The sequence below is a fragment of the Apostichopus japonicus genome, chromosome 4, assembly GCF_037975245.1.
Source record: "Apostichopus japonicus isolate 1M-3 chromosome 4, ASM3797524v1, whole genome shotgun sequence".
In the NCBI taxonomy this organism is placed as follows: Eukaryota; Metazoa; Echinodermata; class Holothuroidea; order Aspidochirotida; family Stichopodidae; genus Apostichopus; species Apostichopus japonicus.
Window position 1 is genome coordinate 17,481,459 of NC_092564.1, and position 20,316 is coordinate 17,501,774.

At 40.3% G+C, this 20,316-nt stretch overlaps 1 protein-coding gene across 7 annotated transcripts in view; it reads left to right on the plus strand.

The window, feature by feature from the left end:
- Positions 1–18,382, plus strand: part of LOC139966655 (transcriptional activator GLI3-like) — a 48,875-nt gene extending 30,493 nt beyond the window's left edge. For 4 of the 7 annotated variants that reach the window (XM_071969904.1, XM_071969907.1, XM_071969906.1 and 1 more), the window contains 7 exons: positions 3,327–3,775; positions 4,223–4,498; positions 5,261–5,410; positions 7,091–7,255; positions 8,397–8,687; positions 9,632–9,995; positions 11,103–18,382. In XM_071969904.1, coding sequence (XP_071826005.1) covers positions 3,327–3,775; positions 4,223–4,498; positions 5,261–5,410; positions 7,091–7,255; positions 8,397–8,687; positions 9,632–9,995; positions 11,103–12,589 — 3,182 coding nt within the window. In that variant the 3' untranslated portion in view covers positions 12,590–18,382. Of the gene's footprint in view, positions 1–3,326; positions 3,776–4,222; positions 4,499–5,260; positions 5,411–5,734; positions 5,766–6,014; positions 6,046–6,653; positions 6,685–7,090; positions 7,256–8,396; positions 8,688–9,631; positions 9,996–11,102 lie in introns of all 7 variants that reach the window. The other 3 variants (XM_071969909.1, XM_071969908.1, XM_071969905.1) reach the window with 3 other exon arrangements.
- Positions 18,383–20,316: the final 1,934 nt, after the last annotated feature.

The window sequence follows — 20,316 nt, forward strand, 5'->3', positions numbered from 1 at the left end:
AGATTATAACCAAAAATGTAGAAATGCAAATACATTAGAAGTATTCTGTATTAACCAGTCTAGAAAAACTTGTTTACTCCTAATTAAGAAACTATTTAGCTACTGTAGCACTTAAGATATTTCGCAGAACTAGTCTATAGGACATTTTGTGTACAAGTGAACTTCTAGATTCTATTTTTATGTGGAATAGACCCCTCCCCTTCCCCCAATCTCAATATAATGAACTTGTTAACATGTCCTTAGCCTGTGTTACTTTGTATCTTTGGAAACTGTGAGAGGAAACTGAGCACTTTCACACGTGTGACTTACGTGACAATTTTTTGTGACTTACGTGACGTCGTTAATTTGCATACGAATACCGGTATAAAATGCATATCAATTCAATTTTACCTTGAAGTTATTCCTCAATGTGTCCTTTTCAGATATAATAGGCAATTTAGCAGATTTCTCTCAATACTTCACAGGATTTATTGATTTCCTTCAAAAAGTTGAAATTCTTCATTTCTCTGCGTGACTTACGTGACACAAGTTGAGGGCGCTATAATTCGCAATGGGAAAGCATTAACGTTTCGCAGTGGTGACAGAATTTATTGTGGGTATTCAAAGTTCAGGAATGATAGGCATATGACTTAACTCTAGACTTGCACTGAACTGGAGATTGAAAACAAGTGTCAAATGTCTCTCTGATTTGTGACTTACGTGACGTGGAATGGCCCTATTAAGGTTATATATGGACGGTTTCGTAGGATTCAAAATTACTCCTCCCTCACCTGTCTCCATCCTACATCTGTACTTTCCTATCTACCTTAACTACTTGACTACATGGAAGCAAAAATGCAACTGCCTTTGTTTTTCAACTGGCCCATGGCAACATCCATATAACACACAAGTATTCCACACAATTTTGTGAAGTTCTCAAAGGTCTGAGCAGGACTGCCAAATACCTCGTTCCGAATTGGGGATGTTGTTTTGGGAAATTTTCCATCCACAATGCTATGCATACCCAGTAGGGAATCAGTGACAGCCATCGTTATTACATTTTCCCCCACATGCTTTAAAAAGATCCCTTTGGTTATTAATTACTCTTTTTAGTTCAGTGATTTGCATAAATTATAAAGAACAACAAAAACAGTTTCAACCTATCTGCCAATAATGATTTTACACACTCTACCAGCGCTAGAGTCCTTGCTAAAACTTACACTAAAACAATAACCTCTTTGCAGTGAAATATGTTATTCCAGTCGCAGAGAATGACGCCCAAATATGTCTGGCCGACCTTTGGAATGGTTCATATTCGTTCGACGACCATTTTAGAACCTGGAACGTATCAGGCAACGGGCAAGCCACACGACGGTGCATGGAGTTTATAACTCCATGCATATTACTCTATAGCTGTAGGTTTTTATGTCCACAGGGGAATCTTCACAAAAAGAGAACAGTCCTATTTCGATCGCAGTTGTAACGTCTGCCCTTTTGGTGGAAGACAGTCGTTTCCCGGGTTTTGAAGAAGTTTTGTCGTCTTCACTCGATAAGGGTCCCACTAAGGTGCTGTTTCCTCTAATGTCACCCACTGAGTGATAAACTTAGTCTTATTACACAAATCCTTTCCTCCATGTTTGATTTAACTACCATACTCTCTCGGTGAACAAAGCTACTTTGTGCGTCATCTCCATGGCGACAAACCAAACGAGCCAAGTTCAGACCCGAAAAACACCGTAATGAAATTTGTTTTCACAGCTGACTCCAATTATTTTCCCATGAATAGGAGAAAGAATAAACTTGCTACAATTGTGCCCTTTTTTTTCCCCTCCCTTTTTTTCCCACTTAATGTGAATTGTGTAAAGGTATATTAGCACTGTCTTTAGTTTCCCGTTAATCTTGCTCATGTAAAGTTTGCAGTTTCGTTCTCCCTTTATCGTATTAGATTGGGTCAGACGTTGTAAGATTGAATTAGGAACCAAGAGCCCCCCAGGGAGACTCATTTTAATTTTCATTGGCAGTGTGTGAAAGAATTATTGTGTCAATGTAAATTTAAAACATACCTGGAATTTAATGAACATTCAAAAAAAAATTTCTCTGCAATAATGCATGACAATGTTTTTCAAAACACTAATGTGGAATTTCATTTTTTTTTTGTCTAGCCGGATTAATCTGGGGTGATAAAAATAACTATGACATCATCACTTGCTTCTCTCCTCAAAGAGGCATAGGAGGGATGTCACCTTTGAGGTTATTTGTTTATTCATGGTCTGTAAAGAAACTGGGTTGGATAGGGGGGGTTGGAGAAGGAGGGTTGGAGAGGGAGGGGTGCAATGTTGAGCCAGATCATAGAGAAGAAAATTTTGAGCAAACATGTTCTTAGTTGACCAATATCTCATCGGGATTGATAAAATTAGGCAAAAAGCTCAAAGGTTTTCAATGAATTAGACTATAACATAAATTGTGTGGGACACCAAATGTTTTACACTTGGGTTAAACCTGTACATATCTTGCATTATTAGGAACAGACAAATAACTACCCTCGAAAATCTCGCAGTTCACTTGTCGGGTATCGAGGTTTGTGTAAAGATCATGTGACTTTGGTCCGAGTGACACAAAGGCACAACTTAAATTCAGCATCAGTATGGGTGGCAATGGTAATCCGATTTTGCAACTAAATGTTAATGCAGGATAATTTACATTTAATTTAATTTGCGTACGAATGTGCTGTGAAAAATTGGACAACAAAATAGAAGAAAAATTCTACAGCAGTAGACTGATGGAGTCTTTCCTGTGTTGCGTGATTCATGGTACAGTATCAGTGCCATGATAGCCTGTTAAGAGTAGAGCTCATACCCTTTCTTTTTGAAAGATTTGAAATTTGCTTTTTTTGCATGTTTTTGTAGCAGATTCACAGTCATCAGTTGCCCTCTGTCGAGGTGTGGTTCCTCAGACCATTTAAGAAGCCATTCAGAAGTTACACAAGAATCAATGGAAAGACACAAAGTTTTGAAAGACACACGTAGTCTTAAGAAAAAGGATACTTAGAAACTAAACAGTGCAGTTCAAGTTTGTTAGGAATGTCTCTGGATTTCAGTCCATGTTTGTCCTGTTGTTTATATACTGTCCAGAATTATTATAATTAATTTATTTGAACTATTTATCCAGATTATTTACAAATCCAGAAAAGATTTTTAAAAGCATGGTTATGCATTTAAATGTTCTTGAACACAAATCAGCGCTAAACTTTGGAATTGGATTCATGTTTAAATTTTTTTGGTGAAATTCTTTGAGCCAATGCTCATCCAAAATTCTATCTTGACATGTCGGACCGATTCGTCTTGCAGGTTCTCGGTTCTCCAGTCCGAAGCCGGGTGGCCGTCTCAGCAGGAAGAGGGGCTTGTCCATCTCCCCCCTGTCAGGGTCTTTTGACATAGACGCAATGATCAGGAACTCGCCAAACTCACTGGTAGCCTACATGAACAACTCAAGAAGCTCATCTGCGGCCAGTGGGTCGTACGGCCACCTCTCAGCGGGTACCATCAGCCCCCTCAGCTGGCACCCTTCAGTGACTCCTCTTGCCCACCTTCAGCACCTTCAGCAGCAGCTTATGAGGCACAACCGAGGCATATTCTACCCTCCTCATCCGCCGGGAGTCATGGCTCCCCCGGCCCCTCACTACCATCACCATCCCCCCGCAAATCCTGCCATGGCTCATCTTATGGCCAGAGCAAATGGCCCCACGCAAACCGATGACCATCTAGCAGTGAAGAAAGTAGACCAGAAGAGCGACGCAGTGAGTGGAAATGAAACTTGTAATGAAATGTATAGAGCAGGAGATTAAAAATTGAAGATGGCATAATTTTAAATTAAGAAGTATTGGTAGATTAGAAGTGAGCAGAGGGGAGGGGTTGGGGCTGGGGGTCTGGGTGAGGGGCAGGGCTTGTAGATTCCCTGGGAGTATTCATAACGTAGCTAGTTTGTGAACCAATTTTCACCGTTGCAGAGTTTAGCTAGTGGCAGACAAATTGGCATTCTTGTGGGGAAGGGGGTGGGGGGAAGGGGAGATCATAAAATCTAGCTGTGTGAGACATGTAACATGCAGTGCTTCAAAGTCGTAGAAACAATTCTGATGGTACAGAGAATTGAAATGAATAGACCACCGGAAGATTGATGCGGCCGTTTGAAGTTACCCTCGTGTCTTTCGAAATTCATGCATCCCGTTTCCTTTTGTCCTCGACAGGAGCACATGCTGGTGGAGCACAACAATAACCTGGTCAGTAGCAGCGTAGACCTAGAGCGGAAGAAAGCCCAGGAAGAAGAGGCTGCTCTCCTCGCCGGCTCCTCCACCGTATCGTCCACATCTCACGACCACCACCACCACCACAAGAGGGTACCGCCGGGTCAGGAGGGTGACGAAGAAGGCACCAAGGATAAAGAAGAGGACGTCCCCGTCGTGACGGACTGCGAATGGTCCATGTGTACCCGGAAATTTCAGACCTTAGAACAGCTAGTGCAGGTCAGTTAGTTTTCAGATTCAGATGTTGTTTGGTTTATTTCTGCCATTAAATCACAATGAAGTACATTTCTTAATACATAGTTATAGCAATGAGGCAGCGGGACCAGAAGTAAGATAACTTTTGAGTCTGGTCCCTTACAAAGTAAAATGGGAAAATTTAATTTTATATGGAGAAAAAAAACACACATAGGAAACATACACATAGGGGTTAAACAGAACTGGGTATTACAACAGTAATACAATGCTCATAATAATTCGTTGAGTAGATAATGTTTAAGATGTCTCTTATCAGATCAAATTGTGAATTTGTCTCTTCACTGGCAGAACTTTTTGAGTTACTATAGTAGAAGTGTTAGGCTATGGCTTTGATATTGTTTCATTAGATCATTCATTAGTCATTATCTTCTCTTTTCCCCCTCTGTCATTTTTGGATAATTTTTTTAGTCATCACTTATCCAGCAGAGTCACAAGGGTTCAGGATTAACTAGCTTGATTTAGGATTAACTAGCAAAGATTTTAACATTTAGGATGTTTTTATCACCAAAAAAATGAAGACTTTGAAAGCTTAATTGACCAAAGAAGAAGCAAGTAGAATATTTCTTGTTAGGAAAGAAAATGACTTGATATAAGTCCACATTTAGATTTGTTGCTGAAGGGTTTATTACCTTTATTGAAGATATTTGTCTAAAGTTTTTAATTAACTCTTGAGAGTGTGGAATCTGTGTCTTTATCTCTGTTTGTACTTTCTACAATCCCTTGCAGCACATCAACAATGAACATATTCACAATGAGAGGAAAGAATTTGTCTGTAGATGGACGGACTGTATCAGGGAGGAGAAACCATTCAAAGCCCAGTACATGCTGGTAGTTCACATGAGAAGGCATACAGGAGAGAAGCCACATAAATGTACAGTAAGTAAGCCCAGTGCATGCTGATAGTTCACATGAGAAGGCATACTGGGGAGAAGCCACATAAATGTACAGTAAGTAAGCCCAGTGCATGCTGGTAGTTCACATGAGAAGGCATACTGGGGAGAAGCCACATAAATGTACAGTAAGTAAGCCCAGTACATGCTGGTAGTTCACATGAGAAGGCATACTGGGGAGAAGTCACATAAATGTACAGTAAGTAAGCCCAGTGCATGCTGATAGTTCACATGAGAAGGCATACAGGAGAGAAGCCACATAAATGTACAGTAAGTAAGCCCAGTGCATGCTGGTAGTTCACATGAGAAGGCATACTGGGGAGAAGCCACATAAATGTACAGTAAGCCCAGTACATGCTGATAGTTCACATGAGAAGGCATACAGGAGAGAAGCCACATAAATGTACAGTAAGTAAGCCCAGTGCATGCTGGTCGTTCACATGAGAAGGCATACGGGAGAGAAGCCACATAAATGTATAGTTAGTAAGCCCAGTGGATGCTGGTCGTTCACATGAGAAGGCATACAGGAGAGAAGCCACATAAATGTACAGTAAGCAAGCCCAGTACATGCTGGTAGTTCACATGAGAAGGCATACTGGGGAGAAGCCACATAAATGTACAGTAAGTAAGCCCAGTGCATGCTGATAGTTCACATGAGAAGGCATACTGGGGAGAAGCCACATAAATGTACAGTAAGTAAGCCCAGTACATGCTGGTAGTTCACATGAGAAGGCATACAGGAGAGAAGCCACATAAATGTACAGTAAGTAAGCCCAGTGCATGCTGGTAGTTCACATGAGAAGGCATATGGGGGAGAAGCCACATAAATGTACAGTAAGTAAGCCCAGTGCATGCTGATAGTTCACATGAGAAGGCATACTGGGGAGAAGCCACATAAATGTACAGTAAGTAAGCCCAGTACATGCTGGTAGTTCACATTAGAAGGCATACTGGGGAGAAGCCACATAAATGTACAGTAAGTAAGCCCAGTGCATGCTGGTAGTTCACATGAGAAGGCATATGGGGGAGAAGCCACATAAATGTACAGTAAGTAAGCCCAGTGCATGCTGATAGTTCACATGAGAAGGCATACTGGGGAGAAGCCACATAAATGTACAGTAAGTAAGCCCAGTGCATGCTGATAGTTCACATGAGAAGGCATACGGGAGAGAAGCCACATAAATGTATAGTTAGTAAGCCCAGTACATGCTGGTAGTTCACATGAGAAGGCATACTGGGGAGAAGCCACATAAATGTACAGTAAGTAAGCCCAGTGCATGCTGGTAGTTCACATGAGAAGGCATACGGGAGAGAAGCCACATAATGTGCAGGAAGTAAGCCCAGTGCATGCTGGTTGTTCACATGAGAAGGCATACTGGGGAGAAGCCACATAATGTGCAGGGAGTAAACCTAGTGTATGCCTGTAGTTCACATGGGAAGGCATACGTGGAAAAGACCTGCAGTAAAAGACACCAATGTTCTTCTCTTACCTTATAGTCGGTATGCAATGTGATGCATGAAAGACTGATCATTTGTGAATTCCAAACCTTCTTCTAATACATTAATAATATTTCTCAAAGCGTTTGTCAACGAGTCTCATGTTTTATGAATTTATTTTGTGAAGTTTTAACACGGAAGCTTTCTCTTCTGTTTGATAACCGTTTAGTTTGAAGGGTGCGCTAAAGCTTACTCGAGACTGGAAAATCTGAAAACGCATCTTCGATCACACACCGGTGAACGACCGTACGTTTGCGAATTCCAAGGTTGTACTAAGGCATTCTCCAATGCATCAGACCGAGCTAAACATCAGAACAGAACACATTCCAATGCCGTGAGTAGACCCTTTCCATTTATCTCAAGAATGTCACCTCAGGCTCATTTTCTTGTATCTAACAAAATAAATGTGTTAATGCAAATCAGAAAACTGGCTGTGGGAAATTTTTAAAGAGCAAACTCAATCATTAGCTTCCGAGTATTCCTGTAGTCACCAGTGGGTCGATTCCCCCATTCTGGTTAAAAAGGTTCTTCCTCTTGTAAAAATGTCTAAAGGACTGAAATCTTTGATTGAACACTTATATCACAAATATATTCTTGCAAAGAAAAGCTGGCTGAGCAGAAATTTAAGGCAAGATTCTGAATATCTGGCAAACACCAAATATATGTATGAATTCGGAACTTTCATGCCTAGTGCAAAGCCCTAAAATTCAGGAAGGAATAAGAACATAAAATAAAAGTCAAACAAATATATCTCTTTGTACAAAAGCTCAGATGGCCAAACTGGAACCTTCAAACCAAATTTCAAATAGTCATATAATCCACTTCAAAAATGCGACTAATTGGTCAAAATATTGCAGTGGGACTAATTCTGGAATCTACTGGTGGTACTCTCTGTGAGTTTGTTTAGCCTTTGTTGCTGTTGTCGATAGCCATATGGCCAGATGCCACTGAGCTGCATTACAGAGGCCGATTGGCTTTCGATATAGGGTAGAAGGGGTGGCGCCTGGAACTTGCAAATGACATCCAGAAATGGAGACTTTGATTGTTAAACCCAACTCTTCAGAAATAAGCTTGATATTACCGTTTGAACACCAGATCAAGAATCACCCAATAACCTCATTATGAGCTCTGTAACCCTTCTCAGTGGAAAAGTTATTGTGTCCTTTTGCTTTGACTTGTTTTTGTATATATATTTGTAACAATCTGGTGGAGTTCCACCAAAATGGTGCCTCAAAATTTTGACCCAAATATAATTGAGCACCACACCACAACTTTCACAATAACCAGAGAAACAACATACTGGAACAGATGGACCAAAGTTGCCAGTACAATGACATTGTGTTCTTTCCTTGGTTTGGAACGGAAACAAATATGAGATAATTCCTGACTTGATAAAGGATGTTTGTAAGTCGTTAGCATTACAGATGAAATTCCACAATAGTTCAAAAGTAACGTTGCTCCCTTCTCTACGCTAGAAACCATATGTTTGTAAAATACCTGGCTGCACCAAACGTTACACAGACCCAAGCTCGTTGCGGAAACACGTCAAGACCGTCCACGGTCCCGATGCTCACGTAACGAAGAAGATGAGGAGCGACAAGAAGGACCCTAGCAGTGGACCGAAGAAAGAAGACAATGGGTCAGGCGAACCTGGCACACCCTTGATGGTGAAAGTGGAACATAGCCCCATCACCATGAAGGTAGAGGTTGAGGATGGTGGGTCATCTGGTCATGCTTGTCAACAGGAGAGGATACCAAATATAAAGGTATGTATTGGAGTCGACCCTCCTTCATTTTACCTCCTCTCCCCTGTCCCCACCCAACCCCCAGGGAGAATACCAAATATGAAGGTATGTACTGGAGTCAAGCCACCTCATGTTACCTCCTTACCCCTGCCCCCACCCCACCCCCAGGAGAGAAAACCAAGAATGAAGGTATGTCCTGGGGTCAACGCACCTTCATGTTACCTCCTCTACCCTGTCCCCCCCACCCCACCCCCAGGAGAGACTACCAAGTATAAAGGTATGTACTGGGGTCAAGCCACCTTCATGTTACCTCCTCCCCCTGTCCCCCCTCCCACCCCACCCCCAGGAGAGAATACCAAGTATAAAGCATGTTGGGTTGGGCTAAGAGGTAAGACAGTGTATTGCCCAATATAGGATTACAATGGATCAAACAAAAGATATCTTTTTGGGAACTTTTGTTGTTTTATACTAAAAAGTTGACAATAGCCAAAAGATTGCATTCAGTTAGCTAGATAAATAGAGAATAGAAAAGGTGATTACCCATTAAGACTGTTCATTAGTCAGATATCTGTCTGTACAAGGAACCTCTTGAATACTTGGAAGTGAGAGTGAATGTATATCCTGATAAGCTTAATTGTGTATTGGATTATAGCGAGGAAAATTGCTTGTTGTTGTAAGGACGATATTGGTGTTATCGAAAGAGGAAGTGTAGAGTTGTACGTCAGAAATGTAATGAAATACTTTATTATGTATGAAGTGTTATTCTGTTACATGGTTCCATACAAGTCAGCCTTGCTATGTTGTTGTTTTTCTTTTCCTTCTTCAAGCCCTGCCTCCTTCATGAATAGTTTTCCTTCTAAGCCACAGACAACTTGTGCAAAGGAAAAATCCCCAACCGAATGTAACATCTTAAGATAAAGACCCTTTCTTTGCCCCTGATATCTTTTTACTCCCTTGTGTTGTAGGGTGATGACCTCCCACTGCAGAGCTGTAGCACCAACAGCATGGCTGGCCAAGAGTACAGCTGTTCGCCACACAATGACAGCGGGGTGGAGGTCGAGATGAACGTGAGCACCGGCAGTGTCGGAGATCTGACCAGCATCGACGACGAGAAGATACAGGACGACCAGATCAGTTCCAACATGGGTCCGCCGACAGAGGGCGGCCAGGGACCAGTCACGACTGCATCTCAGGCAGGGGTCCGCTGCGGCAGCCCCTTCATGGTGAAAGCATCCAGGACCAAAGGCAAATCCACCGCCGTCAACCGCCTGGCTCAGAAGGTCAAAAATGTGCAGCCGTTACCGCAGTTACCTCCCATAATTATGAAGAGTAAGTGGGATTCCTGTCAAGGACGTTATGCAGATGGGCTGTATAAATTTTTCATTCCTTACTGAAAGCAAAACGAATCATTGCGGTCATAATGCTGTGTGTGTGTGTGTGTATGGGTGTATGTATACGACGCCTTGGCTTGTAAAGACGATAACTCAATATTCTAGAGGTGGCTGGACTTCAAACTTTGTTTGTAGATGAACCATATTGAATTCTCGGCTGCTATCGTGTTTGGCTGGGATCAAAGGTCATAACTATAGATCACCAGAGGTCACATAGATCACCAGAGGTCACACTGAAAATGTTGTAAACACGATAACTCAATATTCTTAAGTTGGATGGACTTCATACTTTGTATGAAGATGCACCATATTTAGTTCTTGGTTGGTATTGTGTTTGGCTGGGATCAAAGGTCATTCTAGGTCACCAGTGGTCAAACTGTGAAAACATTGTAAACACGATATCTCAAGAGGAGAAGCTTTGATGAATCTCATGCTTCGCATGTTGATGCCCCCATATTGGGTAGAGGAACCCTATTGAAATTGTTGAAGGTCAAAGGTCATTTTCGGCCAACCTCTAAGTCAAAGTCTGAAAATCTTGCAAACAAAATAACTCAAAAAGTACATTTTCTTGAACTTTGTACTTATTATTTAGTACAGCTTGGTTAGTGCAAGAACCCTATTGAAATTGGTAGAGGCCAAAGGTCAAATGAGGTAAACAGGTGTCAAAGTGCTACAACTAAGAGCTGGAAATCTCTGATCTTTTCTGGTTGTCACTTAAAATCTTGGACAAATTTAACACACTTGCTCTACATTAGTCACATAGTTATTTGAAATTATATGGCAAGGAATCACAAGGCCAACTGGCTTTCTGGTTTATTGAGTGCATCTGTACAGATAATTTGAGTACCTGCCAAGTTGTGAGACAAATTTATTGCAGACTAAGCAGGCTACACTTACTAGCCTAGTAATAAATGTTTATGTTTTAATGGTGATAGGGTTGATAAACCTTGGTAACATGCATCACTTCATACCTTTCCCAAATTGTTTAAAAAAATCGCAAAACAAGGCAAACCGAACCTTTCTTTATCCTCCTTCTCCTTTGCAGCCAAAGCTCTGGACTCGAAACCAAAAGACCGAACGGTCGAGAAGCTCTCTGCCTCCGAAAAGTGCGACAGCTCCCAGACGTTTGTCGGAGGCAACTTTGACAATATGGGTCCGAGGAGAGGGAGCAACACAAGCACCATTAGTTCCTACCTGAGCAGTCGGAGGTCTTCCGAGGCATCACCATTCCCCTCTGCATATGGCAACAGTCGCAGATCCAGCCAGACCTCGTCCTACTTCTCCTCACGCAGGACCTCCGGGGTGTCCTCCCAATTTTCGAGCCACATGGGCATGATGAACTCTCCGTTTGACATCAACTCCATGGATTCGTCTCGGCGGTCCAGCGAAGCCAGCAGCCTCTGCGGGCCCAGCGGCCTTCTCGGGTTGACCATCCAGGACCAGAGGCGGCTACAGATGAAGTTCGAACAGACGATCAACAGACAGAACGGTTGGGATGACAGGATGGGACCGTCCCCATCCCCACTTCCCCCTCCTCCCATGGCTGGTTACAGGAGGGTCAGCGGTGCTGCCAGTCTCCCTCCCCGCACGCCTCTGCCCCACGAAGTCCCCGGGAACGAGATCCGGAGGGCCAGCGACCCGGTTAAGATGTGTTACGACGGTGACGTCAACTTGCCAAGGTATAATAGCCTCAATAACGTGGCCCCTCTCCCCGTCCCGGATGCCATGCGTAGCCTACATCCGGCTAGGAACATGGAGACCGTTGTGGAAGGGGCAGTCTATCAGGGCGGGTACCATGCGAACAGGATGCCCGGATCGTGGGGAAATAACCACCCTAACGGTAGCACCACCATCTATCAAGAAGGCATGCGTACCAACGGAGGAGGTAGGAGCGCGGTAGGGCAGGAGGATCTGGTGCTACCTGATGAAATGGTGCAATATCTAGAGGACCAAAGGGAACAGACCCTTCAGCATCATCATCACCACCATCAGCAACAGCAACAGCAGCCACCAAGCATGATGATGATGAATAACGAAATGGGAAACCATGGCTATCCGTCCGATTACAGGGGCAGGCAGTACGCAGAACGGCAGAACATGAACATGACCGGCAGCAGCAGCGGTGCTAATGGACCGATCATGGGCTACGGGCAGGGCCCGCACAAGCAGCAGATTGTTCCCAACGGTAATCGGTACGTCGTCACACAGCAGCAACAGCAGCAACAACACATAATGCCTCCCCAGGCTCAGAACGCGCTCTGCGTACCTTCTCAGCCAATGCAGATGGAAATGTCACCGGACTGTAATCAGGTCACGAGCACGGTCAACAATGACGGGATGGATGCCATGGCGCAGGGACTGGCCAATCTGTCCGAGGACGGCATGGACCACGTCCAGCCGTTGGTACCAGAGAGGATCGGCGGCCCGGCCGAAATGAACGGCAACTCAACCGTGTCCAACATGGTGGTGAACGATATGTCTTCCATGCTGACATCCCTAGCGGAAGAGAATAAGTACCTCAACATGCTGTAGGGGGCTTGTAGGGGGGGGGTGACCGTAACTGCACAGTGACGACGAGCTATTTACCCACGGAGGAGACTTTGTTTTGTTTGGACAAAGTACTTTGCAAACAGCGTGAGGGTGGTGTGTATATATGAAGGCTTGCAGAACAGCTTTTGAACAGCGAGCAGTTAACAGAAAAAGAGGAATGAAGCAAGCATCATGTTTTCAAAGGATATTTATTTATTTTTTAATATTTTACTTATAAAATCCAAATTTAATTTGGAGCTCTAATGTTATATCTGGGCAAAGATTCATGTTTGTCCATTTTTGCTTTTTGGTTAGCTTTGTTTTATCCAAAGCCTATAAACCTTTCTTATGTAACTCTTGAGTCTTACAAACCTTGCCATCTGTCTTTTTTCCTACTAGGACCAACAGGGCTTCCTCTTAACGTATTTCGCTGCATTTTATGATAATCTGTCAAATCCAGTCCTGTCATTTATGAAAGATTTTACAACTGTTTGATTTTTTTTTACATGGAAAAAAATCGCTGTATCAGTTAGATTAAATTTGGTGCTTTGTGCTGTTGGATGTGTGCACTGGTCAAGGTCATAATTGTAGTGCACTAAGATACTAACTAAACGAGATTTTGTATAGACAAAAGGCATATACAGGCGAAAAAATCAAGGGAATTCCCCAAACTTGGCCGACAGTTTGATAGTGTGAAAAACACCTGAAGCAATGTAAACAACACTGGATACCTGCATATATTCTTTGTGTGTAAGAATAACAGTTTTCATTTGAAAATGAAAGGTTTCTAAACAAATGTGAAACCTTTGAATGAGTTTCACATTATGTAGAACGACACAATATAAATGTAAACCATTACACAGTTTTCAAAATGTGTAAAAAGTGTGAAACATTTTCAGAGGATGGAAAAGAAATACCTAATGCTTATTACATACTTTAATGTGTCCTATGATAGCTTTTCAAGTCAATGTGAGAATTGCACTTCTTAAGGAATTCCCATAGTTAAGAAACATTTGCACAACTTAAAAATGTTCTTTTCCAAATACCACCACACACTGTTTTTGCCATAGTTGAAAACATTGCACAGTTGCCTGATAATGTTACATGTAATGTAAGGCGAATTGCACAATATCACATCATGTAAAACCATCACAAATTTTTCATATAAAGTACAATTCTTTGATTGTTGTCGTAATATTTATATTTTTAAAGCGAAAGTCTTTAAGTCATGTGATATGGTCACAGTATTTTCTGTTTAATCTGTTCTGTTGTTGTTGTAATATTCTGATTTTTTTTTATCGTTTCCCAAAATTCTGGCAAAACATGAAAAATGTTTGGTGATGCCAAAGTCTGCCCCTATGTTGGCTTCCAAGTATTCAGATAATGAAAATAGGGATGTCTATTTGCAGATGGGAGTCTATGGAAATTGTGGCTGGAAATTGTGACATTGGTGTGATATTTGCATTGTATTTGGTTTACACAAATTTGATGAAACCTGTCACAACAAAGTCCTGTCAAAACATTTGCCTTTTTTGACTTTAATTAATAACAATAATGAATGACTTGATTCATTTGATCTGATTTTTATCCAGTTTTCGTATAAACTGCCGAGCAGTTCAAATTTGTCACGCCTTTGATTTATTAACTGTACACTGATGCATTCAGTGAGTATCACCTTCAGTGTACCTAAATCCGTCCAGAGGTATCAAGATTTATTCATATTTATTCAGACGAACTTTAATCTTCTTCTTCAAACAAACGACTATATTTTTTCAAACAAAACTAAATTATTTTACTTTTGGCGACTTATGACTGGAAGAGGTTTTTGTGGTTCAAGAAGTTAATCCTGCAAATACCTTGTAATCTTACTTTTGGCCTTGGGGGGGGGGGGTGAAGATCAGCCCTGCTATGGGTAGTCAAGTTTGGCCTTCTTTCTTTCCGGTTAAATTGTTGTTCAAAAGTCCATGTGCTCCTATAAAAGCGGAAGTAGGCACTTGAAGATTTATCATGCCAATATTTGTAAATGGTAAAACATCCGTCAGAAGTATTCGTTACAATCTTTAATATCCGTCCAAAGGTGAACTTTGTGTTATCAGTTTTTACAGAGTGTTTACTTTTGACAGAAATATATGTAAAGAAAACTAGCAGTCACGGTATGGTACAGTCAAGTGAAAACATGTAAATAGATAGTGGTGAATATTCACGAGGATGAGGCTATTACGGAGCAAGATTTTGCAATTAATATGAAAACAAAAGCCATAAATGCTTTTAAAAGACTGGTGGTGCATATTATTCGTGACTGAGAGATCCTTACTGATATTTACAGAGCCAGAAAAATTGTACATTTTGAGGCAGATGAAAGTTCAATGCCCTTGGGTTGATTTCTTTCTCTATCTCTTTTTCATTTTCATCTTCTTTTTTCAAATATTTTTTAATAGTTTTTATTCTTAAAATGAGGATTTGATTTTTACTGGACAGTATGTTTATTTGAATTTTAACTAAATGTTCTTGTTTCTATTTGCTAATTTGCGAGACGGCTGTTTGTGTTCAAACCTCTTCACTTTTTCCTTGGTATATATGGTGCCTTCCCTTTTTTCACATATTTTTTTTAGAGAGTCTAAATACTATCAGTAGCTTAGAATAGGAATTTTTTAGGTGATTTTCTTTTTTTACTCTTTCGTAACAAAATATATTCGCTAATTAACCTTTCATTAGCATAGTTGGAGAATTATTTGTAACAGAAACAAACATAGCATATTAGATTGCTGGCCTTCCAGCTGTGTTGCTTTTATTACTATGAGTAACATCAGCGACAAAATTTTTTGTTGTTGAAACATAGCTGGTGAATAATATTTTGAAATATTTCTTGATATCTTTGGCATGCCGGTTCTAACGTTTAACTCAATGACATATTTTACAGTCGTGTTATATACTCGACCCACGTTCAGCATAGGATCACAGTTCTACTGTCTACTATATCTACTAGGGCCAGCGGAAAAGATGTTTGGTTGGAGGAAAGGGCAGGTCAGAACTATAAAATTCATTAAACCTAGAAGAAGCAATGTGCAGAGATAGGCTGATAGAATGCTATAAAGGCCTACAGGGTCTGCATACCCAAGCAGTGCAAGACCGTAGACAGCTTGTTCTTCGTGAGCCAAATCTCCCCTGGGTCATATCTGGAGAGGTACACTGATGATATGTATTAACCATATGATCGAAACCTATATTCTGTACGGTAACTAAGGTTACCTTAAAATGAAAGTTGAACGAAAATCTACAATGAAAAAACGTTTTTTTATAATTTTATTTATAATGATGAATTGATACAACGTCCAAGTCATTGTGCTAAAGCGGACTGTTTTGGCGGATCTAGGACTTCAAAAAGGAGGGAGTGTGGCCCTGAGATTGTAAGAGCCGACTCTAGTGTAAGAGGGTCTGTGGATCCTCACCACCGACCCCCCTTCCACCGCCAAAAGAAAATTAAATGTAAAAATGATGCATTCTGTGTTATATTTAGGCTATTAATTAGTTCTATAATGAGGTTAACATGCAAGTTTGTGTTAACAACCACGTATCGTTTTTCTCTGTACTGGGTTGTAAAGGGGGGGGGGTGCAAACCCCCCCTAAATCTGCAACTGTTTTGTGTAAAGTAATAACTGTGTCTGTGATTGCTAAGGGTACATCATTTATTCACCAAATACTGTCTATGTACTGTCTAAGTCTGACAGAACTGTGCAACTCACATGATTTGTTTTTGGTTTCCTGAAAGGGAAAACTATGGAGTCGCTTCACCAAACTTCACAAAATTGTGAGTGGGACTGCGGATTGCAAAATTTGTTATGACTACAACACGGATTGCAATGTCGGAAATTGCTATTACGGTTAGATTCGTCAAACACGGCAACATACAGAAACGCTGTACTCACAGCCGAATACACAGCCTTTGCCCAGCGAAGGCTGGTCCGTCATTTCTCAGAATGGTTGCTATTACCAAAATCGGTTGCTATTACCAAAATTGGAGGGTCTGCACTGCCTGTAAAAAGCTTTCATCAGGTAGAATAAATTTATTAAAGGAACATTTAAATTGTACTTGGTACTATTAAATTAGTAAATTGTTGATTATATTATGTAGTTAATATGTCTTTAAATGTTAAAATATGTTGTGTATGATACAGAAATTATTAACCCCCTATACAATGATCCATGTATAGATTAGTCCATTATGTTGATAGGGGTAACGTATTAAAGTTGGCCTTAAAATTAAAAAGCAAAAATGGAAATATATCTATAGTGGAAATGAACTTACTGCACGACAGAAGACGTCCAAGGAACACATTTATTTTTTTTTGTATTTCTGAAATAAAGTGTTTATTTGACTACTCAAACATGTATATTACATGTGTATTACATGACAACCTTACGCATAACGAATAGAACCCCTCTTACAAATCTTACTCCGTACAGGTAGGACTCTTGCAATGTGATCTGCGAATTAATCAGGTAACTTGATCCGGAGTGGCTGCATGTTAAATTCTTCAAGGCTGCCTTAATTACCTTCATAGGTAAACATTGATACTGTAGTTTTGATTTATCATGTTACAGAGACAGAGAGGAAAGGGTTTTTCCCCTTGATATAGCACAGAGGAGCCCACATTTTCTGGCCCACTAGATGTTCAATATGTTTTATCAATGGGATACCATTATGAAAACCATATAGCATACATGAATACAGAATACTTCTTTAGGTTAATTTCTATGGATAGAAAATGTCATATATGAATGTAATTTCAGCAAGACTTTTGACCCTTCATGGTCCAAAGCATTTTTCCTTTTTTTTTCCTCACCCATGGACTTAAATACAAAATTCTGAGCGTTGTTTGGGGGGAATAAATTTCAACAAATGACAAACATACTTCTCGAATAACATTTGAGAAGCAATTTTAACTCAGTCAAACAGTTTGAATGCTCATTCTGAATATGACTTAGTACTAGTATATAGTACTAGTAGTAATAGTAGTAGTATCACTGGACGTCCACAAAATGAGTAATTTCGTACACCGATCATAGCACTCAATTTTACTCTATAAATACTAATGAGACGACATATTCCTAAACGACGTCAAAATTTGATTTTTTGATCAAAGAAATATTTTCGTATAATATTCTCTTTTTATCTTTGTATCTTGTCAGTATTAATCTTCTGGGTCAACCTTTTAAGTGCCTTTCCGTCCATTTCATCATATATGTTTTACTAATATATCTGAGATTAATGATTTATTTTTTAAAGATATATGGTGGTGCTAAACTTGCCTCATTTTTACAACCGATACGACCTTGACATCTGTTTGCTACGAAACCAAAAACAAAAACAAGAAAACAGTTATTTTTTAAAACTTCTGTCACCTAAAATGCATCGGGTCAATATTTCACATTTTCTCATTTCATGTTTGGATTTTTAATTTTTTTTTTTCCTTTGACAGGCATAATGGTGTTGTTGTTGTTATTGTCATGAGTTGCACCTGAAAGACTTTATCCTTTTCTCTGATGCAATTGTATCTTTCCGTCCCAGAGGATTGTGACTACAGAGGCTAATAAATGTAGAAATTAATTATCTATGCACGGTTAACTTTGCATAAACAACATTTATTTTATTTTTTTGTTGTAAAATATAGAAATTGTTTTTAGGATATGTTAACATATATTAATTTAGATGTAGTCATTGATAAGCATTGTATGCATCATAGATAGTAGTTGAATTTTACAGAATAAAATGACAACTTGATGAAAGCAAAATTATGTGAGTTTTATTTTTAAAAAAAGTTTTTTTATACCTTGTCCAAGGCAAAAGGAAGCTTTGCGGTCGGTCTGGGTGTATCTGTGTGTTACACCTCATATGAACATCTTGAAAGTACCCCTGGTTGAACTTTGGTGGGTCTGGGTGTATCTGTGTATGTTACACCTCATGTGAACATCTTGAAAGTACCCCTGGTTGAACTTTGGTGGGTCTGGGTGTATCTATGCATGTTACACCTCATGTGAACATCTTGAAAGTAGCCCTGGTTGAACTTTGGTGGGTCTGGGTGTATCTGTGTATGTTACACCTCATGTGAACATCTTGAAAGTACCCCTGGTTGAACTTTGGTGGGTCTGGGTATATCTGTGTGTTTCACCTCATGTGAACATCTTGAAAGTACTCCTGGTTGAACTTTGGTGGGTCTGCGTGTATCTGTGTGTGTTACACCTCATGTGAACATCATGAAAGTACCCCTGGTTGAACTTTGGTGGGTCTGAGTGTATCTGTGTGTGTTACACCTCATGTGAACATCTTGAAAGTACCCATGGTTGAACTTTGGTGTGTAAATTCTCCTGGGTGTGTATAAGAAATTGATTGAAATGGTGTAGGTCAAAGGTCACTAGATGTTACAGTCTGAAAACATTTTAAACATAAAAACAGAGAATGCAGCTGTTGATTTCTTGATGAAGGCAAAAAGAATCGATGTGATGTTAATGGCATGTGTGTGAGATGACGTAACTCATTATGACTGTAAATCAAAAAGTACATGGTGTTTCAACTTCATAATTGGTAGAACAACCTGTATATTATATGCACCAGAGGTCAAAGTCTGAAAACCTGGTTAACTCAGTAACTTCAAAGGCTTTAGCTTGGATGAATCCCAAACTTGATATTTGAATCCAAATTAATAAATGAAATGAAATGAAAGTTAAGTTACAGGAACCTGATTTGGTTGTTATTGGTGAAAAGTCATTTGAGGTCACCAGAGGATTGAATACCTGGTAACTTCAAAAGATAAGTTTGAATGAACTGCATACTTGGAATTTGGATTCAAGTCAAAGAACCATTATTGTCTGTAATAGTGGTGAAAGTTAATTTAGGGTCACTCAAATTTCAAGTCTGAAAAGCATCTTAATACAATAACTTCAAAAGTAAAGCTTGACCAAGTTTTGGGTGGAGGTCATATGGTGAGTTGAGTTGAAAGGGCATGTAGGGTGTACACCAAAGGCACTTGGATCACGCGCCTATAATGGCAAATTAGTTCAGCGTTCTTCATCTATCTTGATTTTCATAACGTTAGGATTAAGATGTTTAAAGTCTCTGGGATGCTTCTTTAAAGGCATTGAATACTTGACCCAAATCGCGTTCCGCACTCTGAAAAAGTTAACTTTCCGTTGCTTGCAAGTGAAGTTTTTCTTGTCGCTACAAAATGCAGACAGTAATGAAACTTGATACCTTGTTCTCTTTTATCTAGACCTGAGATGTCCACGCTGATATGTACACTGTGTTGTGGGTATTGACCCTAGCTGTATGTATTGACTGTACACTAGTGTCTAATTACCGACGGTAACAAGCTGTGTGTGTATTTCCTGGGATCGATGGTGGTGTCTAACACTTCTGTTACACCTCATTCGAAACTAGGTCAGATTACCGGCATCAGACGTTTCTTTGTGCGCGAGTCTTCACACCCTTTAACTTGACCGTTGATGATGACGTCTGGTCGTTAGTCCGGCTTTTATGTATATTGTTAGTTTACTGCTTTATAATTCCAACACGTAGGCCTATCAATTTCCCTTGATAATTATTGTAGTGCGCATGCGCGCTACAATATTGGGATTACTAGCCCGATCCATCATATCTACATATCACACTCTTCATAACAATCACATTTTCACAGGTTGGCTACGAAGGAAAATATCCAGACTCAGATTTGTAA